This window comes from Mycetomoellerius zeteki, unplaced genomic scaffold, assembly GCF_001594055.1.
Source record: "Mycetomoellerius zeteki isolate Tzet28-1 unplaced genomic scaffold, Tzet1.0 scaffold47, whole genome shotgun sequence".
NCBI lineage: Eukaryota > Metazoa > Arthropoda > Insecta > Hymenoptera > Formicidae > Mycetomoellerius > Mycetomoellerius zeteki.
Window position 1 is genome coordinate 827,473 of NW_017257468.1, and position 20,772 is coordinate 848,244.

The window sequence follows — 20,772 nt, forward strand, 5'->3', positions numbered from 1 at the left end:
AATATGCGATAAATTGTCAGTACAACACTTTTTCCAAGTGTCGTACTGTCTTTTATGCAGCGTGTTAAAAAAAATATTCAGCATTCACGATACATACCATGAAGTATAAATACTGAGAAAAATTTTTGGTTGAAAATAGATGAATCATCAGAAGATCCCTGATCATATCAATCAGAATTCTGGTTATCTCAATTAGGATTATAATAGATTCAATCAGAAAATATTATTTATATTCTAGAGACCTTTCCTTATTTACAAATTTATGAATTTAACGTTTAATATTCCGCATTATTGGAAAAAATTGATATACCTTGCAAAAGTGGCATCTTCCCCTTATATATATGGATAAGATGTCACTTCCCATGGGAGAAGATGTTACAAACAATTAAATAATACAGTGCAATATAAACTTGCATATTTTACTTATTTACAGTCCCCCCCCATAATCAAAACATTAAGTTATAAAAACACATAAAGGGTATGATAAAACATAAATTGAGGAAATATGAAAGAGAGTAATTTAGGAAGTAAGACATATTTTTATTCTTTTAAACAGCATTTCATTAACTTAAAATATTTCGAATGTTATAAAGCATCCAAAATTTTAATCTATAAAATCGTTTTAATGACGATTTCAAACAGGAAAAATTGTTTTGTAATTACTCATCTTATCCCCAAGTGTAAGAGGAATATTCAATTGCAACTTTTACGCATATAAGAATATTACAAATTCAATCTATGATTAAAACCGTATATCATTTGCCCGGTTTTACAATAAGCATCGAAATACAGACCTTAGCTATTAGTGTAATAGCTAAGGTCTATATTGTACAAGTCTGTATGTACAAAGAGCATGTTTCACGACCTACCTTTTCGTATTTCGTATAATCTTTTCCAATCGACATTGACATGAACATGTTCATCTAAGCCGATAACTGCGCAACTATTTGCCACACGCTTTTGCACAGTCAGTATGGTCAACGCGCGTTCTACAAAAAAACTATAAATAAAGTGGCGTCTTCCCTTTTGTGGCATCTTCCCTTAAATTATCTTATCTACTTAGCATTATGTTTATGTAGTATTATTAAAGGTATAGAATTTTCGACGATTCGCGAGTTTCGATTCGACTTAGCGACGCGACGCGGTTTTGCAAGTGCGAGCATTTCTATCTCGAACGTTTTTACCTTCAGCCGTCGCGACGCGAAGCATTCACAGAAGATGGCAAACGCGGAGAAGTGCGGGGCAGGGCAGGACGGAGCACAAGCAGAGAAGCGAGACAAAAAGAGGGAAGATCAGAGAAGGAGGAACACTTGACCCTCTGCTTGGCTGCCTGCCGCACACAGCTGATCCCGAAGCTGCTCCAGCGAATCCTCGTCGCGCGCGACGTGCGTTAATAAACGTATCGAGAGTGTGTTGGTAACTTGATCGTCCGTACTCTCTTCCTATTTCTTTTCCACTGTTCCTTTCCGTTTTACTTCTCTCCAACTAATTCCTCCTTATCACTTCCTCTCTTTTTTTCTTTTGCCGTCCTCGATGCTTTCCGTTCCGTCTCTCTGCGAGTATTCTTACTCCTACTCGAAGTTCTCACAATCGTCGATTCACACGACTCCTCTTTTCCAACTTTGTTCCGTCAGCTTTTCTACTTCTCGTTACCTAAATCGTCCTATCTCCGTTTCGAATTCTGTAATCAGTTCGCAAGCGCAACACGAAAATTCACATCTTAACTGATCTGTTTTTTATTTCGAGGGCTACTGATTATGTACGATCTTAGTAATTTCGTAAAATTTTAAGGAATTAATCAAGAATGAAGAATTCTGAAACACTTAAAAGTATCTATCGTTCATACAAGGAAAGAAGAGTTTTGCAAATATTAAAAAATTTTTATACAATAAATACATAAGTAATTTTGTCAGGCCATATAAATAATTAAGTAAGACGATCAAGGTTGGTTACTAGAATATCAAAACTTTTTACAGCATTGCTCATTATGTTCGATGATTCTACATAATAATTTTGCTAGTTTAACAAGTTTATTTTCAGATCTAGCTAAATTTTTAGGTACTTCAGCAAAATCGTTTTCTCATACAGACACTGAGAAAAAAATCTGGTGGACGAACAGAAGATTCGGATTATATCAATCAGAATTCCAGTACTTCAACTAAAATTCTAATAGAGTATAAAATTTGGATTCATCCATTTTCAATCAGAATCCAATTAATTCAACCGGACATTTTTCTCAGTAGGAATATATAAAAACATTGTAATATTTATGTGGTGAATAAATATTAAAATTGCACGGTATTTCAATACGTAATACGATTTAATATTTATAATTTAAAACGATTTAATATTTTAACTTGATTGAGGACGCCATTTAATATTTAATTTAAAACAATCGAACGTTATCTAATTCGTACGGAATATATTTGCAATATGAAACATGATTCTTTCGAAGTAAAACGGATTTTGTTACGAATGCACTACAATTTTCAATGAGAAAAACATTGTAAATAACATCAGGATCCGAAAACAGTCGCACTCGCCGCTTCTGCGTTCTCCAAATTCCGCGGTTCTTGCATCCACTCTCGTGCTGCGTACGCAACCTCGGAACGTATTATGCGTGTACGAGGATAGATACCTATATATGCGTATACCCATACACCCTCGCAATCGACGCACATTTATGGGGGAGTATCAGGAAAAAGGGCGACCAGGAGATGCGTGAGTAACGTGTTGACTCTTGCGATCGTGCTCCTAATTTATTTACCATTTTATAGGGGAAGTCGGATTTTTCGACCTCGTGGTTGATCTCTCTTTTAATATCCGAGATGTTCGAATCTGATCGAGTATGAGCACCATTTATATTTATTGAATCAATTGTTACAAATGGAGATGATTATTTACACGCAGAAAAAAGAAACAACCGCTAGAAAATAATAAGTTAATAATTTTTATTTCGCGCGACAATACACATTGTTTTTAATTTTCTCTTAAAACGGTTGCGTTCGCAAAATTACATTTCGCCGTTGGTTCTTTTCTACGCGAATATTTCGAAAGACGACTTGATTCGCATATCTTTCGTATATCTGGCCAGACACGCCGAGCTGCGAACGCTCGCTGGTGAACGCGAAAGAGACACAACTCGGTGGCAGTCGTGTCAGAGGCGACCAATAAATTTATCGAGCGGGTGTTGGCATGGAGACTGCCGGACAGAGCTCGGTTGGATGGCCCGGAGGGCGATGAGAGGGCACTCGAGAATCCTCCATGAGACCGTCACGGAGAAATTGGAGGCAGCTACGGCACCCACGGCACCCATGGCCCAGGAGAGAAGGGAGAAGAGAAGAGGGACGCGTTCGAAGGTAAACTGTACGTAGGTGCGCGGAAGTAAGAGAGAGACAGAGAGGACCGCCGAGCGGAAGTGGGAAGAGGAGGAAGAAGAGGAAGGATATCGATTCCTCGCGGTGATCCAATCAACGATGGCGCCTTATCTGGCGCCTTTCCGGCGTTATAACTTATATCTCCCGTTGGTGATATCATACGTTCACGTTTGGTGCCATGCGAATAATTTTTAGCTGGAAGCCTGTATAATTAATAGACCAAGAGATCTAACTCTCGAACGACAACGCACGGAATGTTTATCATTATAAATATGAATATTTGTGTTAATCTTCTAAATTAACCTAATCAAACAATTTATTACGGAATAATTCACGGAAAGGACGATTTTGCTAAAATATCTAAAAATTTAGCTTAACCTGAAAATAATTTTGTTGGAAAATAATTATTTTGATAGTTCAACAAAATTATTTTCAGAAATCACGCTAAATATAAACGTTTATTAAACTAAATTAGTCTAAACATATATAAAATTTATTAGTTGACGGAAAGAACGATTTTGCTGAAATATCTAAAAATTTAACTAAACCTGAAAATAATTTTGTTGAACCGTAATTATGTAGAAAACTCAAACTATAATGAGTCCTGCAAAAAATTTTGATATGGCAACCATTAGTTTAAGCGTTCTACATAATTATGTTGATAGTTCAACAAAATTATGTTCAGATTTGTATCTAGCTAAATTTTTTAAACCGTTCTTGTTCCCGTACCTTTTTATTTATAAATTATACATATAACTGATATAACTCTCTCTCTCTCTCTCTCTCTCTCAATGTATAATACTTATAGCACAAGATAATTTCCTCTCCTAAATTTAAAGCCTAACCATAACAGCGTCCCGCGATAGTTCGAATTAGGATAGGATCAGCATTGACTATTCGGAATACTACGGAATAATATTATTTTATAAAACAAAGGAAGTCTCGTAAAATTCAGGGCAGCAGAGAATCAACTAAAATAAAATAAACTAAAATTCTAAACTAAACTAAAACTATATAAACTAAACTAGAAACAAGATTACTTTAAAAGATTTACAACAACTTTGAAGGTTTGCAAAGTTTATTTTTTGTCACCTAAACGTTAACGTTAAATAATATTTAGCAAAGACATATTGATTCATTCAATGTGAGAATTCAGTGAAAACGATTAAATATCCAATTGAAAAGAGAAAATACTTTATGAGATATATTTTATAATGATATATTCTGTAAAATATCAAACATCATATATAATACATAAATTAATTTTTCGATAATTTCGCCTAATACTCTGCCTAAATTTCTACGTAACATTTATACGCAGAACTGCGAGAGATGGCGGCGCCCAATTTATGTTTCACGCATTTATTACCACGGAGCCAATATTTTCGTTGTTTATGACAGAGCAAAGCGAATATCGGAAAAATCCGGGGAATACGAAAACAGCAGAGAAGGGGAAAGGAAGAGGGAAATATATTTCCCATAGTTAGCTACTTGCCCGCTCTTCAGATCAAGCCGATTGCGCTGTTCAAATCTCGCTGTCATTGTATCGGTTTTTAACGTAATGGCGCCCGGGGAAAAAAATGCAATGCACTCTTACGCTTTCACGTATAGCCCTTAAACGCCTTTTCGGTATGGCATATCCAGCTTTCTTTTTCTCATGCTTTTCCAATGTTTCTTCCATTGTTTATAACTTTTTTATTAATAAAGATATACATTTAGTATCATTATGTTCCTCAATGTTTGGCGTTTCGATTGAAAAAATTTTTTTACAATATATTTATTTTTCATGAAAGTTATAAACAATCGAATTGAATTCTACTAGTTATCCACTTCCAGTGTATGGTTTTGATAGCAGTAGTGTGACATTTCAAAGCTAGAATTCATTAGGAAGAACGTACAACAAAAAAAATAACTATGAAAATAATTGATTAATTCTAAGGCGAATAATTAAGCTCATAGTTTGAGATAAAGGAAAATTATATGTAAATATAAGTTTCTATATTAAATCGGAATTTTTATCATGATTCACGAAATAAGAAAACAATGTAGTCTTGACAGAAGGGACGTTAGCAAACGAACATTGTGGCTTATTTTGATCATCATTTTCGCATCGAATGCCTCGAAAATATGGATTTTTCCCACTGATGTCACACTCTACGTGATACCACTTGAAACATTCAGTGCTGGACGCACTCTTCATCGTTGATGTAGCACTTGTATAGTGGAATGCACAAAATTCTGATTAAAATTGTAAATTTCAATTCATTTTTTTCGTTATATATTTTTCTATTTTTCTTTTCCCTTTTATCCACTTGCTTTCACTCCATTGTCTCTCTCTCTCTCTCTCTTCAAAGTAAACTCTTCCCATGTTAAAATTCTCGATAGCGTCAAGCAAACGTTTCGAAGACTAGTCAAGTAAATAACTTCATTTTAAAAAAGGTGAAAGTTCTCGCACCTGAAGTAGACCGTATTGGGTACAGTTACTACAAGAGACTTCTCTATCCCGAGGACCGCGATTAGGTGATATCTGATCCTATACATGATCACTTGGTAAAGTAAACGAGAAGGACACGCGGACGGAACTGAAGAGTCGCAGGGACGGCGCGGAAGATCCCAAAGAGCAAGAAAAGCGTCGCAAAGGTGGCTGTTCGACAAAAGAGAAAACCGATGGAGAAAGAAACAAGGAAAGGTATATCGGTGAAACTTAACGAAAAAGAGGTGAACGATGAGATAAAAAGTGAGGATAAACGTACGATAAAAAGAGAGGAAAGTGATAGAAGTGACAAGGAGAGATAGAGGAAAGAAGAGAGACAGCAAGACAAGACGTCCGTATAGGTACGAGTATGTTGAAGAAGAGGAAGAGGAAGAGAATGGTCCTTGTGCAGCAAGGACCCCAAGATACCGGCAAGGAGTATCCTAGAATTGTCGAGGATGCTTCACTCCCATCGTCCTCTTTTTCGTGCCCCTTCTATGGCTCCCCGTTCCCTCTTTCTTCCTCTTCCTCGACTCTTTTTCCGGGTTGTAAATATGCCCCACTCTGTCCCATCAAGACTTATTCCTCGTAAAGGGAATCGTCGTCTCCTACAAGCGCTACACCGCGAGGGGGTACCGACATCAGGGGACGTCCTTTTTCCCTTACTCTAACGGACTTAGGCGTGGTTCGTTTCTTTTTTCCTTTCTCTTCCACCCTCGTTTCATACTCCGCAAGACTTTGATACGGATTGCGAAATCAAGAGCTCTCCGAAAAGCCTAAAGTAGTTGACGAGTAGGTGCGTGTAGAGGTCTTGGCTTCATTCGTGCGAAATATTCGTTTTACATTTAAAAAAATTATTTGTTCCTATCTTCATGACAATTTTTAAAAGAAGACTAACAACGTTTGACTTCTTAATGCTCGATATCCGTATGAGAACGGTCCACCATAAAAATGCCAGAAACGTAGATAAAAGGAAGGAGGATCCGCTTTCGAAGATTCCGCATTTGGCCAATAAAATGCGGCCCATCACACACGATCGTTAGTCAAGTTCTTGAAGATACGAAACTGGATCCTTTTGGAATGGGACGATAGGTCAACAAGTCGAAGCGACCCAAGTTCGAACGGAGAACCGAACTGAAGAGATCTTCACCTAGCCATGGACTTCGAGAAACCTGATACGATTTGCGAGATTCCGAACGGTATCATAGACCCTAAATTTTTTTTCAAGTGTGTATTTATGTGGTATTTTACGCTTCTGATAGCGGAGGAGATCAAAAGACATCAGTACTCTTACAGAAATAATATAATTAGAAAGTCGTTAGAAAATAGATGCATGAAAAGGATGATTTTACTGAAGTATCTAAAAAGTTATCTAGCTATAGATCTGACAATAATTTTGTTGCACTACCAAAATAATTATGTAGGGCACTCAAGCACGATAAGCTACAAAAACATTTTAATTCTAGTAACCAGTTTGAACGGCATAATTATTTTGATGGTTCTACATAATTATTTTGATCTAACAAAATTATTTCTAGATCTGTGTGTGTGTGTGTGTGTGTGTGTGTGTCTAGTTACATTTTTAAATACTTCAGTAAAACTGTTCTTTTCGTGTAAAAAAAGCATCCCGCGGTTATTTTAAATACAAATAAAGGGAGCTTTCTAGCAAGAGACACATATCGATACAAGAGTTTGTCTTTATTTTCTACTAAATATTGAACAAAAATAGAGAACGACTTTTATATTGATATGTCTCTTACTGAAAAGCTTATTTGTATAGCTATATTTGTAATTGTCTCAAAAATTGACTATAAATTACTATAGATAATAATTGCAACCATTTTTATGGTAATAATAACTATAATTATAGTCATTTTCAAGTTGCCAACTGTATATATTTGTTGATAGAACTATATAGTTATCATTACTAATATCATAGCAGTAATAATCATAATCATGGAAACATTATGTAATTATAATTACAAATCCAAAAATTTTTCTCAGTGCAACTATTAAAAATAAATTCTTTTTTATTGCGGTGCACGACTTTTGACTCACCCTACGTGCATTTTTATTGCGAGAAATGGATTTTAAAGCCACCGAGAGGAACGGCATTGTTCAGACAGTCTATACGTAAAAAATCGCACACTGTGGCGGCGCCTACAAAAATCCGATTCGCCGGATGATCCTCACCGTTTGCTATGGGAGGGCACAATAGAGGAGATTGAGAGAGTGGTGAAAACTGAAGAGGAGAAGGCGGGAGAAAAAGGGAAAGAAGTCCCGAATTCTTACCACAATTCTCGTTCCCTCACTTCGCGCGGAAATGAGGTGGAAAATCGCACCCTCCTGGGATCGACTCACCTTTTCTTTACGTTCCACGAGGATACTAACGTTGGATTTCGAGCACTACTGCGGTTCCCCGATATTTCAAACGTGTCCGAATCACGGAGCGGGTTCTCGACGCAACCGAGCGCGAGGAAATTGTACCAAACTGCAAATGAAAAAGAACGTTCACAGAGCCGAGATTCCGCCCGCGAAAAAAAGGAAGAATGCAATAAAATAAGATGGGAATGTTACGGTGGGCCACGTTTAAAAAAAAAAACGTCGTAGTTCTTTTAACGAAGGACGTCTAATATTCGAAAAATTGGCGATTAGACTAGATTTCAACAATATGCTAATCTTTTTACGAAAAATAAAATTAAATTTTAAAAATTTGATAGGCAATTTGAACTTTCAAAATTTGAAGTCTTTTAATGACGATCCCTGAAGGAGAATTTCCAGACATATCAAAACGTTTACCGGAACTTTTTGTTACTCAAAATGAAATTTCCTGTTTGATATCGAGCTAGTGTCCTCTCGTTTGGTTAGTACCCTGTAGAGTTTTTATCGTGGAAACGAGTGCGCGTATCGTGGGGCGCGAGAGCTCGTCGACATTTTTGAATTAATCTCATTCGACTGCTCCCTTTATACGGTGGTTCTCCCTCATATATCTACCCCGTGGCGAGTCGTACCTAGCTGCTTCGTGGCTTCAAGGTTAATTGGAATGAAAGCGAAAAAGGAAAGAGCACGACACGAAGGAAAAAGGGGATGCTACAGGGGCGAGTCAAAAGACGGTGATGATTTCCTAAGGATCAACGAACTCTCTGCCAACTCACATTGTCAATGCATAAAACTTAAGAAATTTTTGTAAACAAAATCTAACACTGTTAACCACAAGAGAGCGTTAAAAATTAGGTGAACACTCGTATACGAGACAAATTATCGCTTAATAACATTTTTAGAGATGTAGTTAAAAATTGAGGCGATGGACGGAATAAAGGCCTAATTACAAAATCTTAATTTTGATAAAAATTAAAATAACGTGTTACTTTTTTATTATACCACAAATGGGGGAATAGTATTAAATTTATATTTATATAATGTCTTTGAGAAGTTATAATATTTCTCTATTATGATCAATATTTAAAAAGTTATTTGCAATTTAAAAAATGCACTTAGTTCCTTTTTCCGAATATTGATTATAATATTGTAAGAATCGACAGAAAGAAAAGACTATGAACTGCAGAAAATTTTTTTATTTTCACATTCTTCTGGAAGAAATATAAAATGAATATGAAATACTTTATTTTTACTTGTACAAAATAAATTGAAATAATGTTCAATCATCATCTGGTGAGTTTTCGTAAGATTTTTTAATATAAATATGTTGTAATGAAAACACATTATTGTCGTAGCATTTTCGTTCAGTCTCTGGTAAAAATCTCATTAACAGTTTTAAATCATTTATGCCCTTTTTTCATAGATTATATCATTTTCACCACCACGGGACAATCGAAACACGTTCATATTTAACTAATGTAAGCAACTTCAATTCTTTGTTTATTTGCGCTAATCTCCGGAAAAAGGGCCTAAGTAGAATTATGCTTTTATTCCGCCAATCCCCTTAATTTTGTTATTTACTTTTTCGATAACTATACATAACAATAATTAATAATTTCGAGAAAAGAAATGATTAATATAAAAATATTACATCCAGATATGGATGACATGGTAGTCATAGTGTTAAGCATAAATAACAGATTAATGCCCGTTTCTACCAATGTGGATTAATCTTGGTTTAATTTACTCTTCTTCTTTTTTTAATCCTTGGAACTAAAAAAAGGTGAAGAGTAAGTTGAACCGAGATTAAAGTTAATGTACAATTGGTAGAAACGAGCATAAGACAGAAGGCGATTAATACTGTTGTCGGATTCAGTTTGTTCTTACATGTAGTGATTATAGTATCACAATATTCATCCTGTTCTCGAAGCCTCGGGATATCACGAAGAAGCGAGGGTCGCGTGAGAATAAAAAGAAGGAAATTAGGGTGCGGAACAGGTGTACCGCTTGATCTAGAAGCGGGCTTGTCCTTTCATAGTCTCTCGGATATACGGACCATTTACCTTTATGCGGTATTACGCGCGAAGAAGCGAAAGGAAAGGCCCATTCACATAAACCTGAACACTGAACGAAACGCAATCTCGGTCCCCCACGAAACTGCAACCTGCGGCCTTTTCTCTCGGGGTAAAATATGGTAAACAGCCAATTATCAGAGACATTCGTTTCTTCGAGTCAAGTCACGGAGATGTAATTCGAGACGACGCTATGTGAGTAAAACCAATGAAGTCAATGTGGCGAGGAATTGCACGCCATGATGCGACGAATCTGGCAGGATTGAGTGAATTTTCTCGAATGAAATTTGACATTTCTGAACGACATAAAGTTTTTTGCCTCGTTGCGACCAAATTAAATTACTCGAAAGCGAGATACATATCACATGAGATTATTTTGTTCGACATGTAGCAATGGATTAATCTTTTCACATGTCACTCAAAAAATTCATCAGTACAAATCAAATTACCTCGTGGATTTTAAAATTTTAAATTATAATAATTCCAAGTTAATGTCAAATCAAGAACTGTATGGTAAGAACGATTTTGCTGAAGTATTTAAAAATTTAAGATACAGATCTGAAAATAATTTTATTGGATCACCAAAATAATTACTTAGGATTTACTGCTCTCAAATATAAACAATGCTGCAGAAAATTTTGACATTCTAACAATCAGCTTGAGCGTACCACATAAATTATTTTAATAATTTAACAAAATTATTTTCAGATTTACATCTAGCTAAATTTTTAGACAACAAATAGCAAGTAAAGGGTCTTTAATGCTTAAATAATTCGGTGAGAATTTATATACTACACATTCAATCCTGCAAACTGCGTGTCGAATTTAATTATCAGCCCTGAAACACAATTCTAACAGAACTAGAATAGTAATATCACACAAATTGACTAGCAATTTAATATTGATGCCCATAAGTATCTCAAAAAGATTTTAATAATTTGATACTTGATAATAAGCATCTTAAAAAACCCATAAATAGTTTTAAGATATTTTTAATTTTTAGATATTTTAGCTATTTTTTCTGTACCATTTTAGAATCTTTACTAGGATTATTTTAAATGAACGTTCGAAAAGGAGTTCTTTGTAGTTACAGGACAAAACTATAAAAGGCTTTAATTTTCAATTAGCCGCTGGAAACTGACCCTTCACGACACACAAATCGAAATCGTGTGCCGATATCGGGACACTAATAGAATTTCATGCTTATCGAGAATTGGACGTGTCAGGGGAACCGAATGGAGGGGTAGATCGGGGGTCTTTTCTGCCGGACGCGAAGTTCGGTCAGGCGAGGAATTGATAATCAAAGCAACCCGTCAAAGATCGATTGGAGCAGTCTGTTAGATTCAAACAGCATTCAACATCCCTTATTATACACAGCTAAGTTAATTATTATCTCAATTAAATAGCCCAGAGTAAAAAAAAAATAAGAAATAGTGAATTATAATTTATTATTTACTAAAAACTAACTTTAGTTTTTTGCGATTGCGACTTCAGAATAGATATTTAGCTTCAAATAAATTTTAAATGATGTTTCCAAAAAGCTGTTACACATTTTGCTTAATGCGAAAACTAGTCGTATTTTCAATTTAATCGATATATATATATATATATTACACATATAAATAAATTATATTATTCTCCTCTGAGGATAAGTCCTGGGTAGGATAAGAAAGGCTGTGAAAGGCTGTGAAACAGGCTATAAGTTATAGAAAATAGAATAAGCAGTACAAGAACATAATAAGATAAGGCTGACTTAGATAGGTGTAATGTGATGTAAATGCGGCAGTGATAAAGATAAAGGTAGAAAGTAAATAGTTAAATAGTAAAATAGTAAAAAATAAGAGCGCATATGAAGTATGGAAGGATGAATGAGGTAAGAATTTATTGTGAACCAAGTCCTCCCCTTCTTGGCTATGTAATGCTAAAGTGTAATAAATTCTATTCTATTCTATTATTCTCCTTTAATTTACGTGCAGAGTTGCACAGGAGAGTAATAAAGTATCAATTTTTTAACATACAAGTTTGGCAGTAGAAGTAAAAACAGAAATTTACTTCATTAAATTTACTTTTTCGGAACATTTTCATGCACATTTTGAGACATGCTCTTTTGCTGCCCATCATTGTGATTCCTCGCGTGCTTTTAAGTAAAAAAAATGTCATCTTTGACAGAGCAGAATAGAAGTAGTCACACGTATCCTTAAGTGACAGCAGTGCTTCCACGCTAATGAGGCGCGGCGTAATTAGTGAGACTGTCTACCGGGTGGAGTCTTCACAAGAGGGCAGATCCCTCTCAACGCCCTGAGTCGCTCACTCACCCTTCTGTTCTTCACGCATCCTCGAATCGTACTGTGAGATCTTGTTGATGCAAAGAAGAGAACTCGTTACCAGTTATCAAAAATATAAATTCGACTGCCATTCTTCCGTGACAAAAAAGCGAAAAAGAAATTCTCGGCATCTTTTCGTTGGAAATAGATCTATTATATTTACAACGTAGGATTTTTTTAACATTTTAATTTCGATCTCTATATGTCGGACATAAATAGTTGCGAAGATTAGGCAGTAACTTGTAATTATTTTATATTACTTTTTTCTGTCTATAACGGTAACGATTTCAGTTATGTTTATTGTTATTTTAATCTCTTATTAATTTTTCAGTAGCTTACATTATTTTCGATTGGTTAGAAATAGTTTATAATAGAAATTTTAATATCGAAAAATATTTTGTATTTTATATCTTAGACTGCATTTGCAGTTGATTTCTTTTTTCAAAAATGTTCCTACATCTTTTCGGATAAAAGCAATTCACGCGCGAGAAATACAAGGAAAGAATAGTTTTGCTGAAGTATCTAAAAATTTAATTAGATACATATCAGAATATAATTTTATTAGACCATTAAAATAATCATTAGAACGTTCAAGTTAGTTATCAGAATATTAAAATTTTTTGGAGCACTGCTCATCACGTTTCAGTATTCTGTAATTATTTTGCTAGTCCAGTTAAGAAGATCAACGGTGCAAGCACGCGAGATGCAAGTTAGTTTTTAGTAAAACCATTCACAGACATAGCTATCACGCAAACAAAATAGCTGACCCCGGCTCTCAATGGACTCTGACAAATTTCACCGAGGGTTCGCGTTCCCGACGAGCGGTTGCGGCGGGTGGATTTTGCAAGAGGGGGAAGAGGGGGAAGGCCGATTTAGAGCACAATGCGGCTCAATGCCGAGGAAATTAGCCGCGGCGCTGCCGGTGACGCCCGTCAACCCCATACCACGGAAAACAAGCCTCATGCCTTATGTCCCGCAGAAGCACGCCGCTCCGATATTATCACCCATCGACTAATTTATATCGCGTCAAATATCGTCGCCAATAACCGATGCGCGATTGTCGAGATACGCCCCTTCTCGATATGATTTAAGCCACTTCGGTCTTTGATACAAATACACAGAATACCCCAATAATTTCTATACAAATGCTGTAAAGACGTTTATATTAAAACAATAGATTTACGTTAAAAATGATACAACTCCATTAAAAAAAAAGAAATAACACATTGCGTTGAAACTTGTGTAAAATAATACATTTATCAAGTTTTCTTTCTTTTGATTATCCTTCTTCACTCTCGGCATTATTAGTATAAAAATAGGAAGATAAAATAAAAAAATGAATATCTTAGGAAATATTTCGCGTTCCTTATATTAGAAATGTTAAAATAAAATATGAAATATCTTCCTTTTCTAACACTCTAATTATTAGTAATAATTTTTTTTATAATTCAATGTTGAAAATTCTTGAAAACTCAGTAAAAGTACAAGCGTGTAAATACGCACAGAAAAACGTTTAGCTTCTAATTTTAATAAATTTTATTTTTTACAATGTATAGTAGACAGAAAGACAAAGAGAAACGCGAATAAAAACGTAAAAACATAATCACAATATTAGAAATATTCTCGCGGTGGAAATATCAAAGAGCATAAAAGAGTTTCTTGAAGCTATATTATATATGACGTAATTATGTATCTGAATTGAAGAGAATAACTGTAAAGCGAATGTCTGGTAATGAGATTGGCGGATCTCGATAATGTAAGCCAAGTTTTTATTGGCCGTGAAAGCGCGCGTTATTAGTAATCGAAGTGCAAAATCCAACGCTATCGTGAAGCATAATTCTCGTAATTCTTTCTGTTTCTTTCTCTCTCTTTCCCACTGAAAAACCAAGTCAATGGCGATTAAATTTCCGCCTGTCTTTTGGCGTCAAGGATTATCAAATGTTCCTCTCATCGTCTCGAAGCGAGGGTCAAAAGAGAACCGTGGACATTGACTGCCTGCCAAGATCGGAGGGATAAGTTCGTCATTGCACGCGTAGGTGAATGGAACCCGTCTTTAATGGGGATCCCATGATGTGCAGGTAGATAAACGTACCGTGAATAGGCCGCGGGTTTGAATGAATGGTTAAAGAAACGGCAGAAGAGAAGACGCGCAACCTTTCGTCCCGTCTCCCTTCTCAGTCGCGTCTCTTCTACCTCTTCTTTAAGAATTCTTCACGCGTGTGCAGCACTTACGCGTTTTGCGTACCTATATCCGTTTTCCGATGAGTTAACACTGGAAGTTATACGTCGCTATAATTAATTTTCGCATCAGCTTTAACGGTACAAAAAGACTCGTCTCGTAAAACACGCGTATTTACGAACTCTTAAGCCTAATCTACAATGTTCTTTGCTTCCTGTTTCTTGCTTTGTAAGATTAATTTTAATCTCTAATTAGAATTAGGAAAAGATAAAGAGTAAATTGAATCGAAATTAAAGTTAATCTTCCATGGTGGAACCAGACTTTTAATAATGCTTTGTTTTTCAAAACAAAGATGCAGAGAGAAAGAAAATACCACTTTATGAGAAATTTAAAATCAGCAAAAAATCCGCAATTACATAAATATAATTTTGCTTGGAAGATCATAGTTGATCTTAAAATGACGCTGAAAAACGTGCGATCTCTTGTGTGTTGAAACATATATATACGAAATTAGGGAAGCGATGTATTGATAGGAGATAATTTTCTAGGGTTTCAATTCTTAGAAATAGATAAAGAGTAAATTGAACCGAGATTGAAGTTAATCTTCCATCTCTTGTATATTAAAATACATATATACGAAATTAGGGAAATCTCCTATCGATGTCTCGATAGGAGATATAATTTTCTAGGACTATTGGTTCGAGATGGACTGTATCACCGGCTTTTCTGTCACGGTAGCCGTTCAGAGACTCGTCTTATGCCCAGTCTCTACACAATAATTCGAGCCTCTGCTGCTGTTGCTGCTGGCTGCTGCTGGCTGCTGCTGCTGCTACACGAGTGTTTGCAGTCCACTCGAAACCAGTCCCGGCGAACAGTCGCGCACGTGTGTGCGTATATAAATATGCGTGCGTGCGTGCGTGCGTGCGGAGAGAGAAAATGGACGAGAGATGAAAGTAGACGAAGATATAACACCGACAGCACCGCGAGGCCAGAAAGGTTGCTTAATTTGTCTAACGAGGGCTCCCTGCACCTGTCATCCGGACACGGAGATGGACGAACGGACAAAGTGCGGCCATCCCCGTCGGCCGAGCTCCTGTCCCTCCCAGCGAAGATACCGTTTACTTGTTTATTCGCTCGCCTACATCGTTTCGCTACTTCAACATCGTCAGATTGCGCATACCGGGTTAATAATGTACAACGCAAGCGCGTTTACGTCAAGCATACAATAGAGAATCTACGTATATACGTGTATAAGGACGCATTGGTGCGTAGCGATTAATAGTAATCTATTACTCTATTTGGGAATAAATCTTATCGGGATTAAAAAGATGCAAATACAGGGCTACAATGTGAACAAGTGAATATAAAAGAAAAATATCAATCGCAGTAATGCTCGTTTTATTAATTACTTTCCCAGTCCCCTTTGATTTGTTCCTGATTACTGATAGTTCCCTTTACTTGATTATACTAAATATTATATTGACAATATTCCGTAATAATTTAAACATTTAGATAATACCGAGTCCATTAGAGAATTGTAGAATTTTAAGTCCGAGTAAATAAACTGTTAAAGTACCTATAATAATGCATCTGCGAGGAAAAGAAAAGGTGAACTTCTTGCGTTTTTCGCAGGAAAACCTATTTCGTATCCTCGACACTTACTCTCTCGAGGGTTCGCTTCTGTCTGTGCGTGGCATTTACTCCCCTCGGTAAATCAATCACACACGCTCATCGTACCCCTTATAACGTTTTGTTTTTATGTTCGCGCGTAAAGACAGTCGGCGATAGAGCCGAAACATATAATGCAGGAATAAGATACATGTAAAAAATAACGTATAAGAAATGTGTAATATAAAAATGGTTGTCACAAAAAATCAATTGGATGGTAAATTTAATAAAATAAAGCGAATTATAATGACAAACACTCTTGCTTTGTTCAAGACAATTTCAAATCAAAGTAAATGCTATTTGATTTGTTATTGCGTTACTTGTACTTTTTGCACTCAGCATCTTCGCTTTTACTTTCTTCAACGTTCGAATATATATTTATCTCCTTTTAAGTTGCAAAAATTTTTGGGGATTTGAAACAATGCGGATAGACCTATTGTTATATGCATTTGTCTCTCTTTCTCTTTAATTTTCGTCTCAGATTTAAATAAAAGCTGATATCTTTTATTTAAATCTGTATGGACAAATTATTTAGAGTTGCATATTATCAGAGTGCGTGTTATCACTCTGCAAAATGGCTCCCCTTATACGTTATTCAAAATATTTTCATAATTCCGTCAATACACTCAGAGAAAAGTTTTTGGTATTTGTGCTTATAATTGCATAGAAAAATATTATACAATAAGGAGCCCATCCATTGTTTAGTTCCTAATCATAATATTATACCATACAATTATAATAAAAAGTACCAAAAACTTTTCTCTTAATGTAGATAAATTGCTTAGCAATAGTGTTGATCGAAATGGTTATAAAAAACATTTTTTATGACTTCTGCGCGTATCCTGGATATCACAACAGCTTTTGTACGAATGAACATACCGGGTAACGCAACAAAGACGGGAGAAGAGAACGCAATGAACAGGAGGGGGCGGTACGACGGTAGGCACGTCCACTAATTGGATAATTATGAAGTGCGCCGCGTTTGTTTTATAATTGGGCGAAACCGGGGAACCGTCGTTGCCTCGACGTGCCAAACAACAAAACGGCCGGAGTCACGCTCTACGTGACGAACTACCCTTGGAGCTAATCCAGGAGCCGAGGGTTCGCATCCCTCCGACTCCCTAAGCCCGTCCCACCCCCATCGGCTCGTGCTTTCGAGCCCTCCGCGCCAGCCGACGTCAACCACTCTCCGACTCGCCGCCGATTCATCGTTTGTCCACCTACCAACGGTTCACCACCGCCCACCTTCGTGACACGAGTGATGCGACGTGGAGCAACCTCCTATCGTACAGTCTTCTTTCTCTCCAATTTTACGAAGAGATAGAATAGAATATAATTTAAATTCAGATCATTCCTTTGAGTATCATTCATTTTAAGAAGACATATTTCTACAAACAAAATAAATTTTTTTTACGTTACATGAATTTGTCATAAACCTTCTCCTTCTTTCTAGTTTCATGGGAAGATAAAGCAGAATATAATTTAGATCTAAATCATCTAAGAAAAATTTGTTTACGTTGGTCAAAAGAGGGTAAACTGAAAAGTTTATTCTCCATTTTTCCAATTGAAAGAATAACAAGATTAGTGACCATCTACAGTTCGATATAAATAATCTTATTAGCGATTTTTTAAACCGTAATTAAATAAAAGGCAAAATAAGAAATGCACCCTAAGAATCGATACGGTAAGAAAAAAATTTCCTCTCAAACCTGAAGAAGTCGCGTGTGGGCGCTTTAATTCGACTCTTCTAATCTCGGTATTGTCAGAAGAACAAGGGGTAAAACAAGTAGTAGGAGAAACTGGTCCCAGTTAGAAAACGATTGACTCACTGACTGACTGATTACGAAACGCTCTTTCGTTAGGGTCGCAACGCAAGCCCTTCCCGACCCTTCAATTCAATCCCTTCCTCGCTTGGCGTTTCGATCTCAGCGTAAACACGTCTCGTGCATCACCTAGCTATGTCAAAAGTCCTAAAAATTTAGGTGCAATAAACACGAAAAAAATAATTGGCACAGCCGCTTCGGGAGAAAGGCATTAACGTGACGATGAAAAATAATCCTTTCATAATCACCACTAATATAATATAGTGGAATACTCGTTCATTTTTACAATTTCATTCATATTTCAGAATTTTAATAATATTAACATAAATTTTAACTAAATAATATGAGAAGCGCCAATTTGCTTCTCATATTTAGTTGATTTATTCATATAAACTACCCCAATTTCTAAACTTAATTATTTAATATAAATTTTTCTCGTACATAATTTTGTGCTTTCAATAAAATCAGAGACTGATATCAGTGTAATTACCTTGATAAAAAAAATCGCTTGAAGTATTTCCTACTTTCACTGCTTTTTTCGTCTTTAATATCATAATTCTATATCTCTGGTAAACGTATTAACTAGCTCCTAACGCGAGAGGCATGCGTATAACAATGATGTGACTTACCATGAAGTTGCATATACAAATTCGTCGGCGGAGGAACATTCGCATACGCAGCCGGTCTGTTATTACGATTCACATGATGACTGTAAGAAAACATTTTGTCTTATTTAGTCTGCATTAACACAATAATATAATAAAATAGAATATTCCATTGCAAAAAAGAAATTACATCTTTAATATAAAACATTTTATGTATGTATATTAAATATTATTCTATACGAAAATAATAAAAAACTTGAAAAAAGTCGTAAATTTATCTGAGATTTAAATTAAATATTTAAAATGTTCTTAAATTATTAGATACTTTTATTTGTAATTTGTGAAATTGTAAATTATTCTACTGTCAACGGCAAACATTTTTATTGTAAGTATTTTTTGTACGTCTTCGGCATTGTTCGAAACAAAAAAAAAGAAGAGAGGCAGATTCTGATTAACAGCAAGAGATATATTTATCGATAAAGTTACATGGCAAACAGCCAATCATAATAATTAATACTTACTCGAGCATTCTATGTCCTGCCTGTCCTAACGAAGCTGACTGTGTAGATCGAGTGAAACCGATTTGGGGTACCCACTGAGTTCCGTTTTTGTGATTCAAAGCGTCAAAGTCTTGCGGCTTCAGAACGCGCGGCGGGTTTTGAGCTCCCTTTAGTTTGCGAGCGAGGAAAATGTGATTGTTACTGTACTTGGGATCCTTAAACTTGATACTGCAAGCCGACAGAAAGATACACTCTAGACTTTCTTCTATCTTTCATTGTCAACGAATAATAGATAATCAACAATGAAATTCTGTAACTCTTCACGACAATTAAGGATGTTGGTATCGTTATGTTATCATTGCGCAGGTATTATATATTATAAAAAAAACTGCGCAATGACAATATAACGATATTGACTTGTTAAGAATTACAGAACTCCAGTGCAGATTATAGTTTGTTTTAAGGAGATTGCATAACGAATGTATACGAACCAGTACACTTTGTTGTCTCTAACCGGTAAACCTCTCACGGGTGAAGGCAATGTACCACCGTCACTCACACAGTCATCTGATAGAAGTACAGTACCTCGCATCCCATCTACGCTTATCTCAACCTCCTTATCGAATCCTATGTGATTCTTGTATAGACCTTTTACAAAGTTGTAACCACTATTCTCTATTCCGACATACAGCCTGTCGTCACCACGAATGTTTCTCTTATCTGAAAATGAAAATGCAACATAAAATAAATATAAAACTCAATAAGTGCATTTATATATGTATTTTACAATTATATCATTCCGCACGTTAACTTGAAAATATTCGATTTGTAAATGCAACTCTTTTTCCTGAAGAAATTAGACGGGAACGCCTTCGATATTCTCGATGAGCTGAAGTTGGCTGAAGTTATCGAGGAATCGCATATTGCAAAGAGGTTAGTAATACGATTCAAATTTGCGCTCTCTTATATCGGTATATTCATAGTCTGTTCTTATTTTAAGCAATGTCTTAAGATGCTAATACAGCTCTGTAATTGGATTATGATATTTTAAGATTGTATTTATTTACGACGGTTCTTAAATATAAGAACCGACTATAAATATACTGGCTCTAATGCCGTGAACTTAGCTTTCAAAATTCGAATTTGTAGCCTGCTTCAAGGGGGCGCAAAATTTGAATTGGATTTAGTTTGCACTAGTTTGTCACAAGCGAGACGTTATTAAAAATGAGTGAAAAACGCTATATTCAGTCTCAAGATGAATCTTCGTGTCTAATATTCTTGGTGAAAGTATACAATTTTCAGAAACTCTGCGCCAATTATTTGTTAGTCAACAATTATCCAAATATGGACAAATTTGCATGAAATAAATTTT

General features: G+C 35.7%; 1 protein-coding gene across 1 annotated transcript in view; it reads right to left on the bottom strand.

Annotated features, from left to right (window-relative positions):
• Positions 1 to 20,772, bottom strand: part of Rat1 (5'-3' exoribonuclease 2 Rat1) — a 36,552-nt gene that overhangs the window by 10,321 nt on the left and 5,459 nt on the right. Inside the window, exons 13-15 of the mRNA XM_018454949.1 lie at positions 19,892 to 20,120; positions 19,422 to 19,628; positions 18,925 to 19,004 (exon numbers count right to left, since the gene is read on the bottom strand). Of these exons, the coding sequence (XP_018310451.1) occupies positions 18,925 to 19,004; positions 19,422 to 19,628; positions 19,892 to 20,120 (516 nt within the window). The remainder of the gene's footprint in view (positions 1 to 18,924; positions 19,005 to 19,421; positions 19,629 to 19,891; positions 20,121 to 20,772) is intronic.